The sequence below is a fragment of the Stegodyphus dumicola genome, chromosome 1 (assembly GCF_044657685.1).
Source record: "Stegodyphus dumicola isolate Sdum_Otavi_A_Nest chromosome 1, ASM4465768v1".
NCBI classification, from domain to species: Eukaryota; Metazoa; Arthropoda; class Arachnida; order Araneae; family Eresidae; genus Stegodyphus; species Stegodyphus dumicola.
In genome coordinates this window covers 234,314,062-234,331,448 of record NC_140768.1, presented here as the reverse complement: position 1 = coordinate 234,331,448, position 17,387 = coordinate 234,314,062, and the positions used below count along the sequence as shown (strand labels likewise).

Sequence of the window (17,387 nt, the reverse complement as noted above, 5' to 3'; positions counted from 1 at the left end):
ATTCACATCAGATCAGTTTTCCAGAAAAGAAATTTATCTAATCATATTTAAATACGATAACGTGTACACTGATTTTAAAAGTATGACCTAAGCATTTTAGAAAAGAATAGCAGCGCGTAGATGTTAGCAGTAGCGGAAGCTAGGAAAGGAATGACGTAGTTGTTTTGCAAAGGTATTTATATCAAGCAGATGCAGAAAGTACTCGAAGCTTTGATTGGTTAATTTTAGGTTGCTATGTAACATGGTAAGATCACGAATTTGGAAGATCAGAGGAATTTAGGAACAGAACACCAAATCTAGAATAGTTAATTTTGAGGTCGCCAATTATTTCTTAAAGCAGCCATTGTATTTTGTTATTTTTACATATATATTGCCATTTACACAACATATTGGCTATTTGTATTAAATATGCACGCATAAGAATATTAAATTAAAAATTGGTTACCATTCTAATTATCAAAATTTAAGTTATAATACTTTAATTCTAAAATTCAGTGTGAAATTTGGGCCTGTTTAAAAGAGATTAATTTCTTTATGTCTCTTCTTATTTTAGTTAGTTTCAACCGTGAATTAGGATCTACTTTCAATTTTGTTCTGTATTTATTTTTCAAATATAGAAGAAAATCCTTGTTCACACAAATAAGTTGTGCAAAAAGCCCCGTCCCCCAAATGATAATAGCTTTATTTGAAATTCCTTTAAATTCTTTCTTCGGCTCAGCCAAACGTTAGCAAGAGTTATTTCTGAAATCTTCGGTTAGAAGTCGATCATGGGAAATTTCAGCCAATTGTTCTTTTTCTTCACGAGATAAAATTTCAGGCACATTTGAACAAATTGGACTTCTAATCCAAATTTCTTTTCCATAATCCTCGGGAAAATACACATTAAAATTATTTATCAATGAAAAACAATGATTTTTGATGTCGGATGTAATTCTTATTTTATTTTTAAACTAGTTTTGGTTAGAAAACTTTCCGAATGTGGTAAAAAGCTTAAAATATTATTATCCAATTCTTTAATTATTATCTCGAGGTTTTTATCGTTGCATTTATTCTATCTCTAATGTTAAACAAATTAACACTTTGTCCTTTTAATCCTAAATTTGATTCATTTTACTTTCCAAAGCCATCACCTAAATATGCTAAAGGCGCCAACCATAATGCACTAAATAAACATCTTTGCAATTTAAATTTTGAATCGCAGAGGAAAATTTGAATTTCTGGTGGAGGTTCAAAAAGAAAACTTGAAACTTTGGCTCTGGATAATCACCTTACTTCGAAATGGCACAAAAGCGTTTCATGTTCGCTGCCCATCTCTTGGCATAAAATCGTAAATTTTTTTTTAATTTAAAGCTCGGATTTTAATAAAATTAAAAATTTTTGCAGCTTGATTCAAAACGATTTTCAGGTTTCCGCGGATTGTTTTGGATACTAAAGATTCATGATGAATGGAGCAGTGAGTAAATTGAGTTTCATGTGCAATTTTTTTATTTGAGAAATAACACAGGAATGCTGTCCTGTAAAGCTCTAATTTGTTCACAAAATAAATACTCTTCGACAATTCATTTATCTTCTTTGAAACCTATGTAAACTGCTAATTGAACAGAGTTCGTTACATCAGTACTTTCAACCAACTGCAATGCGAAATACTAACTGTGTTTTATTTTTTTTAATATATGTCTCTTTTATTAAATTTGCCATTTCACGAATTCGTCGACTTGTGTATCATTTGATAACGGAATATTAAGTTTATTAGCCGCGTCTGCTGGTCATGTAAGTCTTTCTCCAATAGTGTGGTGTTCAGTCTTGGCAATTCTCAGCTTGCTAGCTAACTAGCCTCTAAACTTTTTTCACTTCTACTAACAAAACCCTTGTGTACGATTTTTGAACTCCAGTAATTTCCTCTTAAAATTTTCTTCAGATTTATCCTTTAAATTGGTAATAATATCCTTTAAATTGCTGATATTCAAGATGTCTTTTAAGAAACGGCGGTTGCATACTTTGATTGGATGATAGTTCACTGCAAACAACACATTGAGGTTGCGGGTCTATTTCACCTCCATTTCGAGTAAACCCAAATGATAAATAACTTCCATTATATTTTCTATAAACAATTTTTCTTTTTAATATTTTAAGTGCTAGTAGATTTCTTGGATCCTGTGAATCCTCAATTTTCCGCTTAGTCAATACTGGCCATTTTTCCATTTTGAAAATCTAGGTTTTGTTTTATTATTTTTTCACCAAAATTTAAATGCACGATATATTGCGAGTTCTTCAAAAACAAACGATGATATTCTGAAAATCAGGTAGAAAAGTAAGGAATAAAAAGCAACAAGAAGACAAAATAAATACCAGCTGTTAGAGACAGCAAACCGATGTAATAAAAATGGTTCTGATCAAGAACAGAGTAATAAAATGGCGGTGACATAAAATGTAGACATGCTAATAAATCGATCAATTCTAAAAAAATAATGAGATAGTTTTATCTTTTACAGGAATTTATTTTTTATTAAATGCAACATCCATTTCTAATCCTTTCAAAAACATTATTTATGACAAATTTTGTTATGTCTATGGCTGAGTACATATTTGTGAAAATAAAAACAGATTATTTTGCTAACATCTATGAGCAGCTTTTGACCTTGAATAAAGCTCCTATGGCATAAATTTACGAGTGTTAGAGAAAAAACGTAACAGGACAAAACTGGAATTAATTTTTGAATTTAGTAGATAAACATATTTTGTTTCTTTTTGCGTACCATTTATTTTCTCTTGCTTACCACCAGTGGTACACCTACCTTCGGTTGAGAATCGCTGATCATTTGCATAAATACTCTAAGTTTTGAGTGATTTATACATAAATTGGAAATAATGAAATTTAAAAAAATATTTAATTAAATGCATATAAAAAGTTTTTTGGATAGATTAACTACGTACTGTGTTCAAATGCTTAAAGTGTGTTCAAATAATTAATAAAATTTAAGCTAACATTCTGGTTAAATATGGTTTCTAATCTCAAAATAAAATCTGTTCTTCGTTATTCATTATTAAAGTCTTTATTTTAAAATATTTATTTCAAACTATTTAAAAGCCAAAGCTGAACTGCGAAATATAATATGAAATTATGTAGGAAAAGCATGAAGCGCATCATTTAATTTTCTAGAATCATACAAACATATTTTATTAATCATGAGTTTATTAACGTTATTTGACATTAAGTACAGTGACACTAAGTGTCACTGCATTTATGCTCTTCTTCACATTCCTTAATCACTTCAAAATTTCAAATCTCAAAACAAGAAGTCGTTTCTTTCCATTCAATTTGTCTCATTTTATTAAAATTTCCTTGCGTGGTAAGTCTCATACTGTTTTAGACACTTACTACTTGTCAAACAGCTGCAAAAGCACATCTAATCTGTGCTTTATTTTACAAGATAAATTTAATGGTTAAATATTTGGACAAGCTTAATTTACTTTACTCAAAAGCATTTTGTAATCAAAATCAATTCTGATAAATAAACTAAAAAAATAAAAGGAAATAGAGGTCTCTTCATTTTGAGTATGTAGGCCATGTCTACTGTATTGACATTAAAGTATGTCCCTTATTTAAATATCATACTAGTTAAATAACTTGACAATTTGCATTTCATTTGAAAAAATAAATAATAAGTTGTAGTTTTTATAAATCAAGATAGTGCAATGAATTGCATTAAGCAACAGAGCGTATGGTACAAAAAGCTCATACATGTTTCACTTATTAAGGTTTTGCTGGAACTAACGGAGAAGAATGGGTAGACCAAAGAAGATTCACTATGAAGGCTATGAGGGATGTCGGATTTGGAAGGAGCCAGTGGGAAAATTTGTTAATGGTAAACAATTTTCTAATTTAAAGCAAAATGCAGGTAAGGGAACCTTATTTTTCATTGCGAATTTTAAAACTGCTGTCATTGAAATCTTCAGAAATGCTATGTAAAAGACTCGTAGTCATTTACCTCTTTCAAAAGCCAGTTTAACTTTTTATAAGCAATTTCTTTGCCTTCTTGCTTCGAAAACAATTTATGAACTGTTCATTGAATAAATATTTCAATATATATAGTCATAAGCTGCCTCAGAAAGCTCAATTAGGCTTAATTTACAAATAATTTTATCATAATTTTGAGCGTGTTTGTGAATGGATTGCTATCACACTCTAGAACTCAACTGTAAATCAGTGTTTTTTTTACAACAGACCCGAGAAAAATTAAAAAGTTAATAAAATTTGAAACTCACGCTTCCAGTGTTTATATGGCCTATACATGTCTCATTCAAATGTAAGAAAAAAATGTCAAAATCTCTTATATTCATTTTCAAGCCGAAGAAGAAATAACAAAAATTAATGGTAAAAACCGTTGTCTGCAGGTATAGGATGGGTTCCGTATCATCGGGAAAATATCTATTCCGCACAGAGTTCTAAGCTAATTTCAGCCGAAAATTAGGTGCGTAAATGTTAAAACGTTAGTCCGAAACGAATCGAACTTCCGAACGGAAGACGGGGACGGACGGAAGACTCAAAAGACGGGGAATAGAACTTCAGAACGGTTCTTCATCCGAAACTTCGAGCGTTAGTAAAGTGTTAAAACCTTAGTCCTTTGAACTAACATTTTAATTCTAAAAGGGCGCGATTTGTTGTCATTACAAAATATTTTCTTTCAAGAATTTCTCGGGAAACAGCTGGCAACAAATTATATTATTTTAAAATAATACTTATTATATTATTTTAAAACGAATACTTTTATTGTTAGTGACCTCATTTAAGTTAATTATATTTATAGGTTGAATATATAACTATTCCAGTTTAAATAATTAACATTTAGATGAATAACAGCTACTTTTACGAAAAGCAATGGATCAACAAATCTAAAATTATCGGTAGAGCTGGGACCTTGATAATTCTCAAGCGGAATTACTGTTAAGTGTTACCTTTTACAATTAAATTGTATTTAAATATAAAAAAATTAGTTATGTAGGGCTCCAGGATGTTGTCGCCATTCTATCAATATTTTTTGTATGAAAATCGTTCTTTAGAAAACTATTCTCGAATTTCTAATTTAAAAATACATATGCAGAGCTATAAACGGAGAAATATGAATTCTACAGTCAGAAAAAACTCAAAGAAATGTAGTAAATTAATTAACGGTAGAGAAATACAAGGGATGAACTGTAAAACATTAAATAATTAAAAAAGAAAACTGAACAAACTCTAAAACCTTAGAACAATTTAATTGAAAGATTTATAGGAAGTGGATTAACTGAAAACATCAAAACTATTTAATAATCTTTAAAATGCAATATTGATTTATAATTTCACTTTAAAACTAAATCAGATTTTATACGATGACAAAATACTTTACCCACTCTTAAAAATATCTTAGTTTTAAAGTTGCTTTCAGTTAGTTTTACATGCAGAACAACTTCCTTCTAATTATTATTATATATCCATTATTGCGAAATTTGTGTTTCCTCTCATAAAAAATGAAGGCTTGATCAAATATTTTAAATGTGATCAAACATTAAAGACGGAAGTTTTAATTAAACACTGCATAGTGAAGTTTTGATTAAACACGCAAAACGTTATAAGTAATCTTGCATATTTAACCCTTAGGACTCCTTATGTCGAGTGTTGCTCGACATTCTTACACCAACTCCTTTGTCGAGCTAGACTCGACATTATGCATTGTAATTTCTAAAATAATTTTAAATGTTTAAATCTATTATATTTTTTCCTTTTAAATATTTTGTAATATGTAAATTAAGACTAAATTTTTTATGCTTGACCAAGTTAGATAATTATAAATTCTTTTTAGTATAATTTTAATATATGTCGAGTGTGTCTCGACATCATATTTATTACACCAACTCTTTGTCGAGCTTGACTCGACATTGTACATGGTAATTCCTAAAATAATTGAAAATGTTTAAAACTCTTTTTTTTTTTTTTTTTCCAAATTTTTTGTAGTATGTGAATAAAGACTAAATTTATTACATTTGACCAATTTATATTATTTTAAATTCTTTTTAGTATTATTTTTACGTTAGGATCAAAAGAGTCATTTGTAGTGTGGTGTAGCGGTGGAACACGCTACCCAAAGCCTCTGTTGTATTTAAGGGTTGAAATGACTCCAAACTCAAGTTATAAAACAATAGCGAGAATTTTAATAAAAATATAAATGTAAAAAGTTAAGATTACATCAAATTGGTACGTGGATAACACTTAATGCAATAGTACTTCTAAATACAAATGATACAAATTGTTTTGATACAAATGTACTGTGCTAAGAGGACGGCACATTCGGAAAGATTCGTCCGTGCTAAATCTCCTAGCAGGATAAAATACTCCAAGCAAAACAATGCCACCTCCAGTATTCCCTGTGGGCATACGGTCTTTTAGCTTGGAAAAGTCGGCTCGTTGAACGTGCAGAGGATAATTTCGAACTCCCGTGCACACTCACTGAGGTATTCGTCTACCCTTTCTTGAAAGAACTTCCCTTCACGATGTCCTAACGTCGACTCTCTCGTCGCTTGACATACGCTGAATCGTAGCGAGAATATTTCCTCAGGTAAGAAGCAGATACAGTTGCAATCGCCAAACCGCATTTCAAGCCCCGTGCAAGAGTCCCTTTGCCTGGGAAATATTTCCTTGGAGGGCGAGATAAGGAACATCTGCGTGAGTAGTGCTGTCTTTAGGAAAGCAAGTTCCCTGCAGTCTGTCTATCATAAGAAATGCTTTTGCCAGTTAGTCTGCAGTTGTCTGTTGCCGTAGAAACGAGTCTTGACCCATTTTCCGTATGGGGTGGAGACGAATAATAAACTCTTTTCCCCTCAGCCAAAAGTCACCAAAAACAAAACAATCCTTGGTTCGTCCCTATTTGAAATATACTAGCCCTGTTGCTCTAGCGACCGGCACCCGCCAGACACTGTGGTGGGTCTCTTCTTCTCGTAGACAGACGATACGTTTTAGAGAAAAATCATATTTTTTGTTGTCTTTGATATTTTGTTTACATAAAAACATGTTTTAATTAAAATAATAATAATTGAAAGGTTATATTTATTTATTTATTTTATGTGCTAATAAGTATAAAAAAATATAGATGCCTCTAATCAAGAGAAAACAATCATTCACCAATGAATATGAAAGTAGTGATGATGAATGTATAACTCAAAAAGATAATGAACTTGAATTATTGGAAGATGATATAAATTTTAAAAAAGCGGAACTGTGAAGCTATTTAAAAGCCTGAAGTCTATGCACAGTCTAATGCCGCCATTCTTTTTTGCAACACATACTATAGGATGTGCCCAGTCACTGTCACTGGGTTCTATAAGATCCCATTCTAACAGTTCTTTAACTTGACGATCGACTTCCTCTTGAAGTGAAACAGGAACACGGTAGGGTCTCAATCTTTTTGGATTACATTCTTCTATAACCTTGACCATCAACATTGGCTTGACCAGGTTTGCTACTGAAAATATCTACATAAGATTTTAATACTTTAAATAGTCCTTCCCGTTGGTAATATTTTAAGTCGTCTTTCAAATTTTGTAAATGGGTCCAGATATCATCAGCAGATTTATTCATAAGATCTGCTGGGGCATAGTAGATATCCAGTCTGTTTTGAGATATTACGAACACTGTCATATTCGTCAAGATTATCAGCTAATTTGGTTGGAGAAACGAACTTCGCCCAGTCGTCAAGAAGATGGTCTCTTACTTCATAGGGTACTCTTTTCTTCATCTTGGTCAAAAATGATACCAACGCGAACGAGCAATACAAGGCCTTAACTTATTTATATGGAGTTCTCTAATACTTCCGTTTTCCATTTTGATTTTGGCAGGTTGTGGCCTGGTAAGTTTGATCACGGTAGCTGGTCCTTGCCACGTGTTGAGCAATTTATGTGATGATGTTAGCATTAACACGAGGACTTTGTCCCCAACATTGAAAGTCTTTTCTTGAGAACTTAAATTGTATCTTGAAGTGCACTCTTCTTGAGATATTTTGGAATTTGCTGATGCAATGTCATGAGCTTTTCTTAATTTTTCTAAAAGGTTTTGTAGATAATTTTCAATTGAACGGGAAGCTGTAACTGGAATGCTACGTTCACCTGTCCATATCTTTTTCAGCAAAGATAATGGTCCTGGTGGTATTCTTCCATATACCATCTGGAAGGGAGACAAACCAGTGGTGCTATGTGGCACTTCTCTGTAGGCAAACAGGAGATAGGGAAGATTCAAATCCCAGTTTCTGCCATGTTCTTGGATATTTTTGTTCATCATCTCTTTTAAGGTTCTATTCCAACGCTCGACAGCACCCATATTCTCGGGTAGTCCTGGAGTGGAGAATCGTGGACACACAGCAAGTAAGTTCTCAAAGGCTCGGGTGAGTTTGGCTGTGAAATTAGTTCCCCGGTCGGAACAAGTCACTTTTGGAAATCCAGTTTGAATAAAAAGCCTTATCAAAACGTTGCATGTTGTTTTCGCACTTATGTCTTTGACGGGGTTGGCTTCTGTCCATCTGGTGCATAGGTCAACTGGACATATCTCAAACGATGACCTCTCCTGGATGGGGGTTCTAATGGCCCGATACAATCCACGCTCCATACTTCAAAGGGTGTTTCCGGTCTAACAATAGGTTGAATTGGGATTCGATCTTTGTACGTAACTGTTCTCCTGAATTGGCATTCTTTACAACTTTCACAGAATTTTTTAAAATCTTGCTTAATAGTAGGCCAAAGGAATGAGTACTTGATTCGTTGAATTGTCTTTTTCTCACCGAGGTTGCCGGTAAGAGGGATTTCATGTGCCATTCTTAGGACTTCCCTTCTTTTTTCTAAAGGTAACACAACTTGCTTAATGTTTTCACCACACATATATTCGAAATGAAGTAATATGCCATCATCGAAAGTATATGAATTTTTATTTTTATTTGCCCATTCAAAGCAATTTTTCAGAGTTTCGTCTTGTTCTTGATGTGTCTTGAATTCTAGTCTTACTCTGTTCGTTGTTTTCAGAGACTCTATGTTTTCTTTGGAAATCTGATTAACAACAGCCAAATTTGTAGTATTGTCTTCAACTGTTGAGGGTTCATCATCTGTCTCTTTGTACTCTAAGGGGGATGCATCTCGATGACGATCACTGCTCTACAGTTCAATATTTCCACAGAGCGTTTCATAAGCTGAAGAACTCAATATCAAGTCGGTAACTAGCTTTTTTGAAACAGCACACGTAATGGATACTCTACCGTGAAAATCATCGTCAATTTTGATCTGGAAAATCTTTAGTGGAGTAATTTCGTTTTCACCAAAAGCAGAAGATATCTCTATTTAACTTTCTCCTTCGCAAGGTATGTTGTCAACCAATTTCTCACGGACTACTGAAATTTGTGCTCCCGTGTCTACGATTACATTTAGAATAATATCTCCACATTTAACTTTGACAAGTTTTAATTCATCTATGTTTCTAGACACGTCCACTGATTTTGATACAGGAATAGAGATCTTGGCAGTTAGCACTTCTGGTTTTTCTTTTTTTGCAAGGGGTGCTTGTGTTTGTATTAAGTTGTTTTGTGCTGTTACAGGAGCACTTCTTGGTATCCGAATTTTGGTACATAACTTAGATGTATGACCTTCTTTTCCACAATTATAGCAAGTTAGTTTGAAACTACGCTTTTGTGGTTCGTCACTCTTACGGTATGGGTACACACTTGGCGTGTTCTCAGCGGACAGCGATTTATTTCTGAAAGCTCTTTCTGGAAGTGGAGAATGAGGTTGCCATTTTTCATTAGTTCTGTCTGTTGATGATGGATTACCACCAGTCCGTTCTGAGATATTACGAACACTGTCATATTCGTCAAGTTTATCAGCTAATTTGGTTGGAAAAACGATCTTCGCCCAGTTGTCAAGAAGATGGTCTCTTACTTCATAGGGTACTCTTTTTTTAATTTGGTCAGTAATAATCAAGTCTTTTAACGAGGGAAAATTTGTGATTTCAAGACCATTGATCCATTCTTCAAAATAACTCGTAATTTCGTAGCGAAAATCTCTCCATTATTTTTTAGCGCTCTTTTGGTGCATTACAATTTTTTTCTGAAGCTTCCAGGATTTAATTTAAATCTCTTCAATAAAATGGCCTTAATGTACTCATAATCTTCAAAATTTTCTTCAGATTCCCTACCAATTAATTGAATGATTTCAGATGGCATTAAAGTCAATAAACATGAAACCCAATCTTTACGATCAATCTTTGTCCTTTTACCTTGTCATTCAAATAAGGATAAATAAATCACAATATCATCGTGTCTTAAATTGAATTTGGGAATAAACTTAATTAAATCAAAATTATGATGTCCATTTTCATTTGTTGGTGGAGTTTGTGTTAGTCGAACACGAGATTCAATTTCGAGTTTCCTCAATTCAAACTCCATTTGCTCTCTTTCTGCTGTGCTTCTAATTCTTCTTTCCTTCGTTGTTCCTCAATCTCTTTTTTCCTTCGCTGTTCCTCAATATCTTCTTTCTCCTTTCTTCGCTGTTCCTCTTCTTTTCTTTTCCTCTCTTCAATAATCGTTAAAAACACTTCTTTAGCAAATGCTTCATCATATGTATCACTTTGAATTATTTCATTTTTTTATCGCCACGATTTTCATACTTGGATCTACTTGAATTTCTAATTCAGCAGCTAAAACCAGCAAATCCTCTTTTTTCCCACGTCCCATAAAAGCCATGTCTCGATTTTAAATAAACCTTATTCTTTGAAAATTTAATAAAAAAAAATCTAATTTCTTGTTAATGAGTCCTTCAATTTATCCTTAACATTAGTGCGAACTCCCTGACTGCGGTTTTCTCTTTCGTTGGGGAAACAAAAAAAAAAAAAAAAAAAAAAAAAAAAAATCGTTTCTATGTGTAACACTGTAGCAGCTGGCTGACGCCAATTACTGATTTTTGATTTTATTCAGTCAATAGACTCTTAGTTTTATAAAAAAGCAATTTTGTTTCTTTCTTTTCCTATTTAAATATAATTCACAATGAATTTAATTTTATTCGGCACGAAAATCAATCAGTGGAATCAATACTTAATGTGTTGTTCACCTACTCTGGCGAGTTAAACGAAATTACGTTTGAACACTGGCGTATTCATTACTTTGACAAGTAAATAAACTAAGATTCCATGACGGAAACAATAATTAACTTTTTCATAATCTTAATTAATTATTTTACGTTTACAAGGTATATTGAGCTCTCACCTGAGTTATTTTGGTTCGTAATTATATGCGGGGAAACCCCGATCCTGTCGACTGCGCCAGTAAAAATCCTTTCCTTATTTCAATATAATAGATATTGAACCTTGTAGGAAGAAGAAAGCTAAATTTTCAGAATGAGCAAAATACTTTTATTTGAATTTTAAAACAGAACCAAAAAAAAAAAAAAATAAATAAATAAATAAAAATAAAAATAAAAATAAATAAATGCTGCAGCTCTTAACTATCAAAATTTTAAACTCTTAAATACTACAGTTAAAACTCTTACAACTATTAAAATACTAAAATCTTAAACTCTCTAAACAAAATTTATAAAAATCTTCCGAATCCTCTTCTTGTTGCCACACCGTAAAATGCAAGTTCTTATCCTATTATTTATATTTTACGTTCTCTTTAAGTCACGATCTTTACAAGTCATGATCTTTACAAGTCACGATCTTTACAAGTCATGATCTTTACAAGTCACGATCTTTACAAGCCACGATCTTTATAAGTCATGATCTTTACACACACGTAGCAAATATAATATCAGAAAAAAAAACACCGAGCAAATACTCCATTTGGCCAAATCGGAAAAATGTAACTGAGAGTAAAATGAAAGCCTTTATACTAGTGTCATCATAAATATGGGCCGTGCTGTTTCACCAACTTTGGAATCATACTGGTCTCAAGAATTTCATTTGAAGATGTCAATTTTTAGAAACATTTTTTCCCACAAACATTTTTTTTTCAAATACTTTGGTCACTACATTTGGAAACAATTTCACCAAACAATCAACAGATGGGAACAAGGATAGAAAGAGTGAGCAACTTTCTGGATTACCTAAACCAAAAAGTTATGGAAAATTACATACCTCGTTAAAATTTGGCAATTGACGAATCTACAATCTCGTTCAAGGAGAAAATAAACTTTCTGATGTCTAACCCTAAGAAACCAACAAAATGGGGATCTTGAGTTTATGTTTAAGCAGATTCTAAAACAAGTTATTTATATACATTTGTTCCATATTATGGTAAAATTGCAACAGATGGCTTAATCAGACCAGATCTTAATTTCACTAGCAAAACTGTGATGCAACTCTATCGAAATTTACGAAATTCGATTCCTGAAGGTAAAGCGTATCATATTTTTACTGATAGATTTTATACGAACCCCACTTTAGGTGCAAAACTTCTAAAATCCAATTGCGTTCTTACTGGAACAATTACGACCAATCGAAAAGGATTGCCAAAATAAAATAAACAACGTTAGATGTTAGACATAAAATCGCTTATAGAAAAGAAAAGACGTTAGTAACATGGCGTGAAAAAAGCGTGGTCACAATGTTTAGTACAAAACAATCTTCTATTTCACAACCTGCAAGATTAAAGCCGACTGAAAATGCTAGTGAAAACAAAATAAACAAACCGACTATTATTTAGATTATAATCAAAGTATGGGTGCAGTAGACTTCACCGACTAGTACGCTATATACTATTGTTTTATGAGGAATGCTTTGATGCATTGTGGCGAATGTTATTTTTCTGGGGATTGGAAACTTCCATTGTGAACTTAAAAAATTTATTCTTATTGAATATTTGTTCTTATTATATGCTACGAAGGAAAATATATCAAAAAGCTGTCACACAAAATTTAGAGAAAATTATTGATAAGCCTAATCAAAGACTTTCGTGCTCCTACACACACACACACACACAAAAAAAAAAAAAAAAAAACCGGCCGAATATCCACATATGATACTATCCAATGTTTAGATGGGAAGACTCATTTTTTTCTCATAAAAAACACAAGGTCTGTATGGTACCGGTTGGAACATACCATACAGACCTTGTGTTTTTTATGTTGTTCCGGTTGGAAGGTTAAAGGAGGGAGAAAAGAAACAACATTCTATTGTGATACTTGTGATAGGAAACCCGGTCTTTATCTAGTAGAATGTTTTAAAAATATCATACTTTGAAAAATTATAAATAATTAGGGTAAATAATTGGTTAAATATATAAATTTATATTTATTTACTCTCCTACTACTTAATATAATCGAAACAATATTTGCTATACTCTCTGCGTTGTTGCAATACAACCTTTTATTGAGACCCTTTTTTTATCTGTTTGGTAAATGAATTAAGGAGTTGTTGGCTAGTAAAGAAAAAATATTAAGGAGTGAAAAGGGCTAATAGTATCTTAACCGCAAGTTAAGTTACTCAAAAATTTCCATCTTTATGCTAAAATATATTATTAAATTGGCAGTGATGATTTTTAAAATCCAAGTGCTGGGTAATTATGACGTTTGTAATGTTTTTCCGATTTCTGCGACTTTTACACAGATTTGAACAGCCAGAAATGGCACTGAAACCTTCTATCAGTTTTGTAGAAATTGAATACCATAACAATTTTTAATTGTAGGTGGAAGTGGAAGAATTCAGAGATTGGCTCAAGACCCACGGAGGAAAACCCGTAAATATTTACAGGTTCCTTTCTGCAAGTGTCTCTAATAATATGACATCTTTGGTCTTTGGTAAACGTCTTCCAGCTGGCGATCCAATCAGAAACATAGTAGATAATGATGTGGAAGCCGTTACTCGTGCGTTTTCACAGTCTGGCTTCATCACTTATTTTCCTAAACTGTTATCCTTAATTGCTAAGATTAGCTTCACACGACTTGGCAAAGAGAGAAAAATTATGGTTCGTTTTAACAATTACTTAAAGTAAGTTGGATGAAAGTCTTTAATATCAAAGTCTTGTTTTTTATGTACTTCAAATTTCAATTTCTGCCTATCACATTTTCAGAAACGATTTGTTTATATTATTTGGACTTGGACTGAAATTGCAATATTTAATAGTGTAATCAAAAGTATGCCTTTGTTTGTTTTAACGAAAATCATTTATTACTGACTGTTTATAAAGTACTTGGTAGTCGAACTGTTCACTTTAAGAACCATTTGCACATTATAGAAATGCTTAAAGATTAATTTTGATCTAAAACATGCGAAAAGTATAAAAAAGAAAAGTAATAATTATCTGCAATAGTTATAAAGCAAAATCGCATCTTTGTTTGAATTATTTTAGTAAATTGCATTAATTGTTATTAAAATATTGGTTCATTTAATAATGTTTGGACTACGACGAGTAAAATGAAAAAACATATTTTATTGTCACAACATATGCATGATCAGTACACGTTATTCTCATCAAGTTGAATGTAGCATATTCCTACTACATATGAAGTCTTCCGTTTGGTTGCAAGAAACCATTTCTACTGCCTTATTCGTTGACAGTTTTTTGCAATTCCTCGTTGCTGACGAATAGTCGACTACGCAGGTTCTCATTCATCCTCAAAACATGCATAGTCAGATGCAACACTTCCTGGCCTATTAATCGGATATTTCTGCAGGTCTGTCTTACCTCAAGTTTACGCATTTTCAAGTCTTCATGCACTGCTTATAGTAAGTAAATTGCATACCTGGTATACTGCTGGTTGATGTACGCCTCACTGCTGATCTCTACTGCTCATTTTCTTTAATGCTCAAACTCCTAATCTAGTTAATACAGAGCTCTGCGTAGATATTTGCTAATGTAGCTGCTTGTGAATTTGTGCAGCTAGAGAAAGAGACGTTATTCTTATGAAGCTATGTAATCCACTTTTGTCCTACATACGTTTGCTTATAGTCTTCTACACGGATCTTTATGTTATGACTCACTGCTTCTCTTGGACTGGAACTAGAAAACCATCTTGTGGCAGAATATTTAACACCACCGTCTGAAACAAACATCACTACTACCTTCACCTGCTTGTCACACTAGAACAGCAGCACAAGCCCAAATCATTGTCAAATGCACTAACTTGTCGAATATTCCTTTTCTGAGAGATCTGATTCAGCAAAAATAACCAATGACAATCGTACGAGATTTTAATCTGACCCTCAGTCTTCAATGACTGGCACGTGTGAGGATGTAACATAAACCTAAGTAGTACTGCAACCGCTCCCTAGGAATCGACATAGAGTAAACAGAAAGTCTAAGGTTGGTTGTTAGGGAAATAAGTGGCTATTTATAATGATAGGAATACGATATGAATTAATGAGGTCTCAACTTTACCGTTTCAGCCATTTTTTGTTCTAGGTGACCTATTATCATAGAAAACGAGTTGCCAACATTAAGAAGTTAAAACTTAATTTTATTTGCAAACAGCCACGTAGATTAGTAAAATAACTAAAGCACCTAAGTCTAATTTAAGAAGCTACCAGTTTCACAAGAAAAGCTAATGATAATTCAAATATTCTTCCGTTGAGCAGAAATATATACTAGCGGTTTGGGCACTAGACATGTTTTACAAATATGATAAATCTGTGAAACTCTGAATCTAACAGTATGTGATCTAATGTAATAAACCTTTGCTTAGAAACTTAATTTAGTTATGGATGTTCGGGTTCAACCGTAACTGAGTGAATAAAGTTAAATTAGTTTATTTGAAAAGGGAAAAGCAGACAGAGGCTATCTGCTTAGAAAGATGGACAAGTATTCATGTCAGAGATGAGGAAAACCACAAAACGCAATCATGACGTCAACCCGTCTTCCTGCTTTCAAAGTCGGATCGAATTACCGATATTCAGCGATCTTAACCATTTCGTCATGATGGGGCTCTCAAATGAATAAGACTGGTAACCAACAGTAGTTCGATCTAGGAAGGAGCTGTTATATTGGAATTTTCGTAAATTTTTCTTTGAATAAGAAGCTTCTTTTAATGAGTTCTTCAAAGAAACAGTTCTTCCCTTTACGCAAATAGCCCTTGGCTGCTCTGCCATAATCGATTTCTCTCCCAATAGCCAAACAGCTGCTAGGAAACTATTGCTTGGGAATGGCTAAATTCATCAATCCATTATTCGTTTTATCAAAGAAAAGACTACCGTTTCACCACAAGGTGTAGATCTCTATATCCCACTAACGAGAACAGAGAAAATGACACATACAGACAGGCCCTTACTCGAGAATCGAACTTAAAATCTAAGCTTCGTTTTAGTATTCAAGCTGCAATAGCCCCTATACCATTCAGGGGGACGCTTTGCCATGATCAAACAAACGAAGTTCGACAAACTAGCGGAATTCTTAAAATATTATTCATGTCTTAGAGAATCTTTATGCAAAATTAGAAATCATCATTAATGCTTTCCTATTTATTTTACAAAATCAAACTACCCAAAAAGGAAGCATAATTTTCATAGTTCATTTAAGCAAATAAGTCATAATTTGATTAAGCAAATAACTCAAATGTTTACCTGACTTTAATTGTAAGTTAATTCATTTTTTTTTTAATTTCACAGAATGATTTTATTCGTATATTGATGAAAAATGCATCAATAGCTGGTCTAAAATAGGATACCTCTGCATAAAAAATTCAGCTAATGCTTTCCTTATATATTGTTCTTCGTGTGTGTAAATGCTGTTAAAATGAAAGAGAACTCAGTCGCGGAGCTTTCATAATTTAGCATCGCGAAAGCTCTGAACACACCAATATATTATATTGGTTCTTTGCAAAGAATATTTTGGACAATGCCGGATGTTAGTTTTTTTGTCTTGGATTTAAAAAAAAAAAAAAAAAAAAAAAAAACGAGAAAAGCAGGAAAGATATCTTTGCAGAATACATGTTGAATTCTTGTGCGCTAAAGTTGAACACTTGCGGGAATCCAGGTTTGTAGTAAAAAGCACAAAGAGATCACTGAATAGCAGTCATTATCCACATGTAACCTGATATCTAAGTTTCTGGGAAAATGTTGCCGAAAACTATTGAAAACTTCCTTCTGTAGCTTTTGCCCTCAGATATTGCGTAATGATTAAAGACGACACCCTCGTGTTTTCCTTTCTGAAGAACATTTACGTGCTGGAATCGACTTCTAAGGTCTCCAAATATTTTTCATTGCTCTGCTTATGGAGTTTTATATTTTATTAGTTTCAGATAACTTGGTAGAAATGACAGGGCTATCACATTTTAAAACTTGATATTACAATATCTTGTACTTTTCGATATAATCTGAATACGTCTTAAACGCTCAAAACTTTTAGCTAACTTTCTATAAAGACCCGTTAATATTAGTCAAATTTTGAGCT

At 32.7% G+C, this 17,387-nt stretch overlaps 2 protein-coding genes across 4 annotated transcripts in view; one reads left to right on the top strand and one right to left on the bottom strand.

Annotated features, from left to right (window-relative positions):
- Positions 1-17,387, bottom strand: part of LOC118182980 (uncharacterized) — a 223,419-nt gene that overhangs the window by 95,350 nt on the left and 110,682 nt on the right. The window lies entirely within an intron of this gene.
- The window catches only part of LOC118182979 (cytochrome P450 2J4-like), a 51,497-nt gene that overhangs the window by 6,665 nt on the left and 27,445 nt on the right, over positions 1-17,387 (top strand). For both annotated transcript variants that reach the window (XR_004757154.2, XM_035352372.2), the window contains exons 3-4: positions 3,760-3,866; positions 13,689-13,990. Coding sequence is in view for 1 of the 2 variants with exons in the window: in XM_035352372.2 (XP_035208263.1) it covers positions 3,760-3,866; positions 13,689-13,990 (409 nt within the window). In the remaining variant the exon portion in view is untranslated. The remainder of the gene's footprint in view (positions 1-3,759; positions 3,867-13,688; positions 13,991-17,387) is intronic.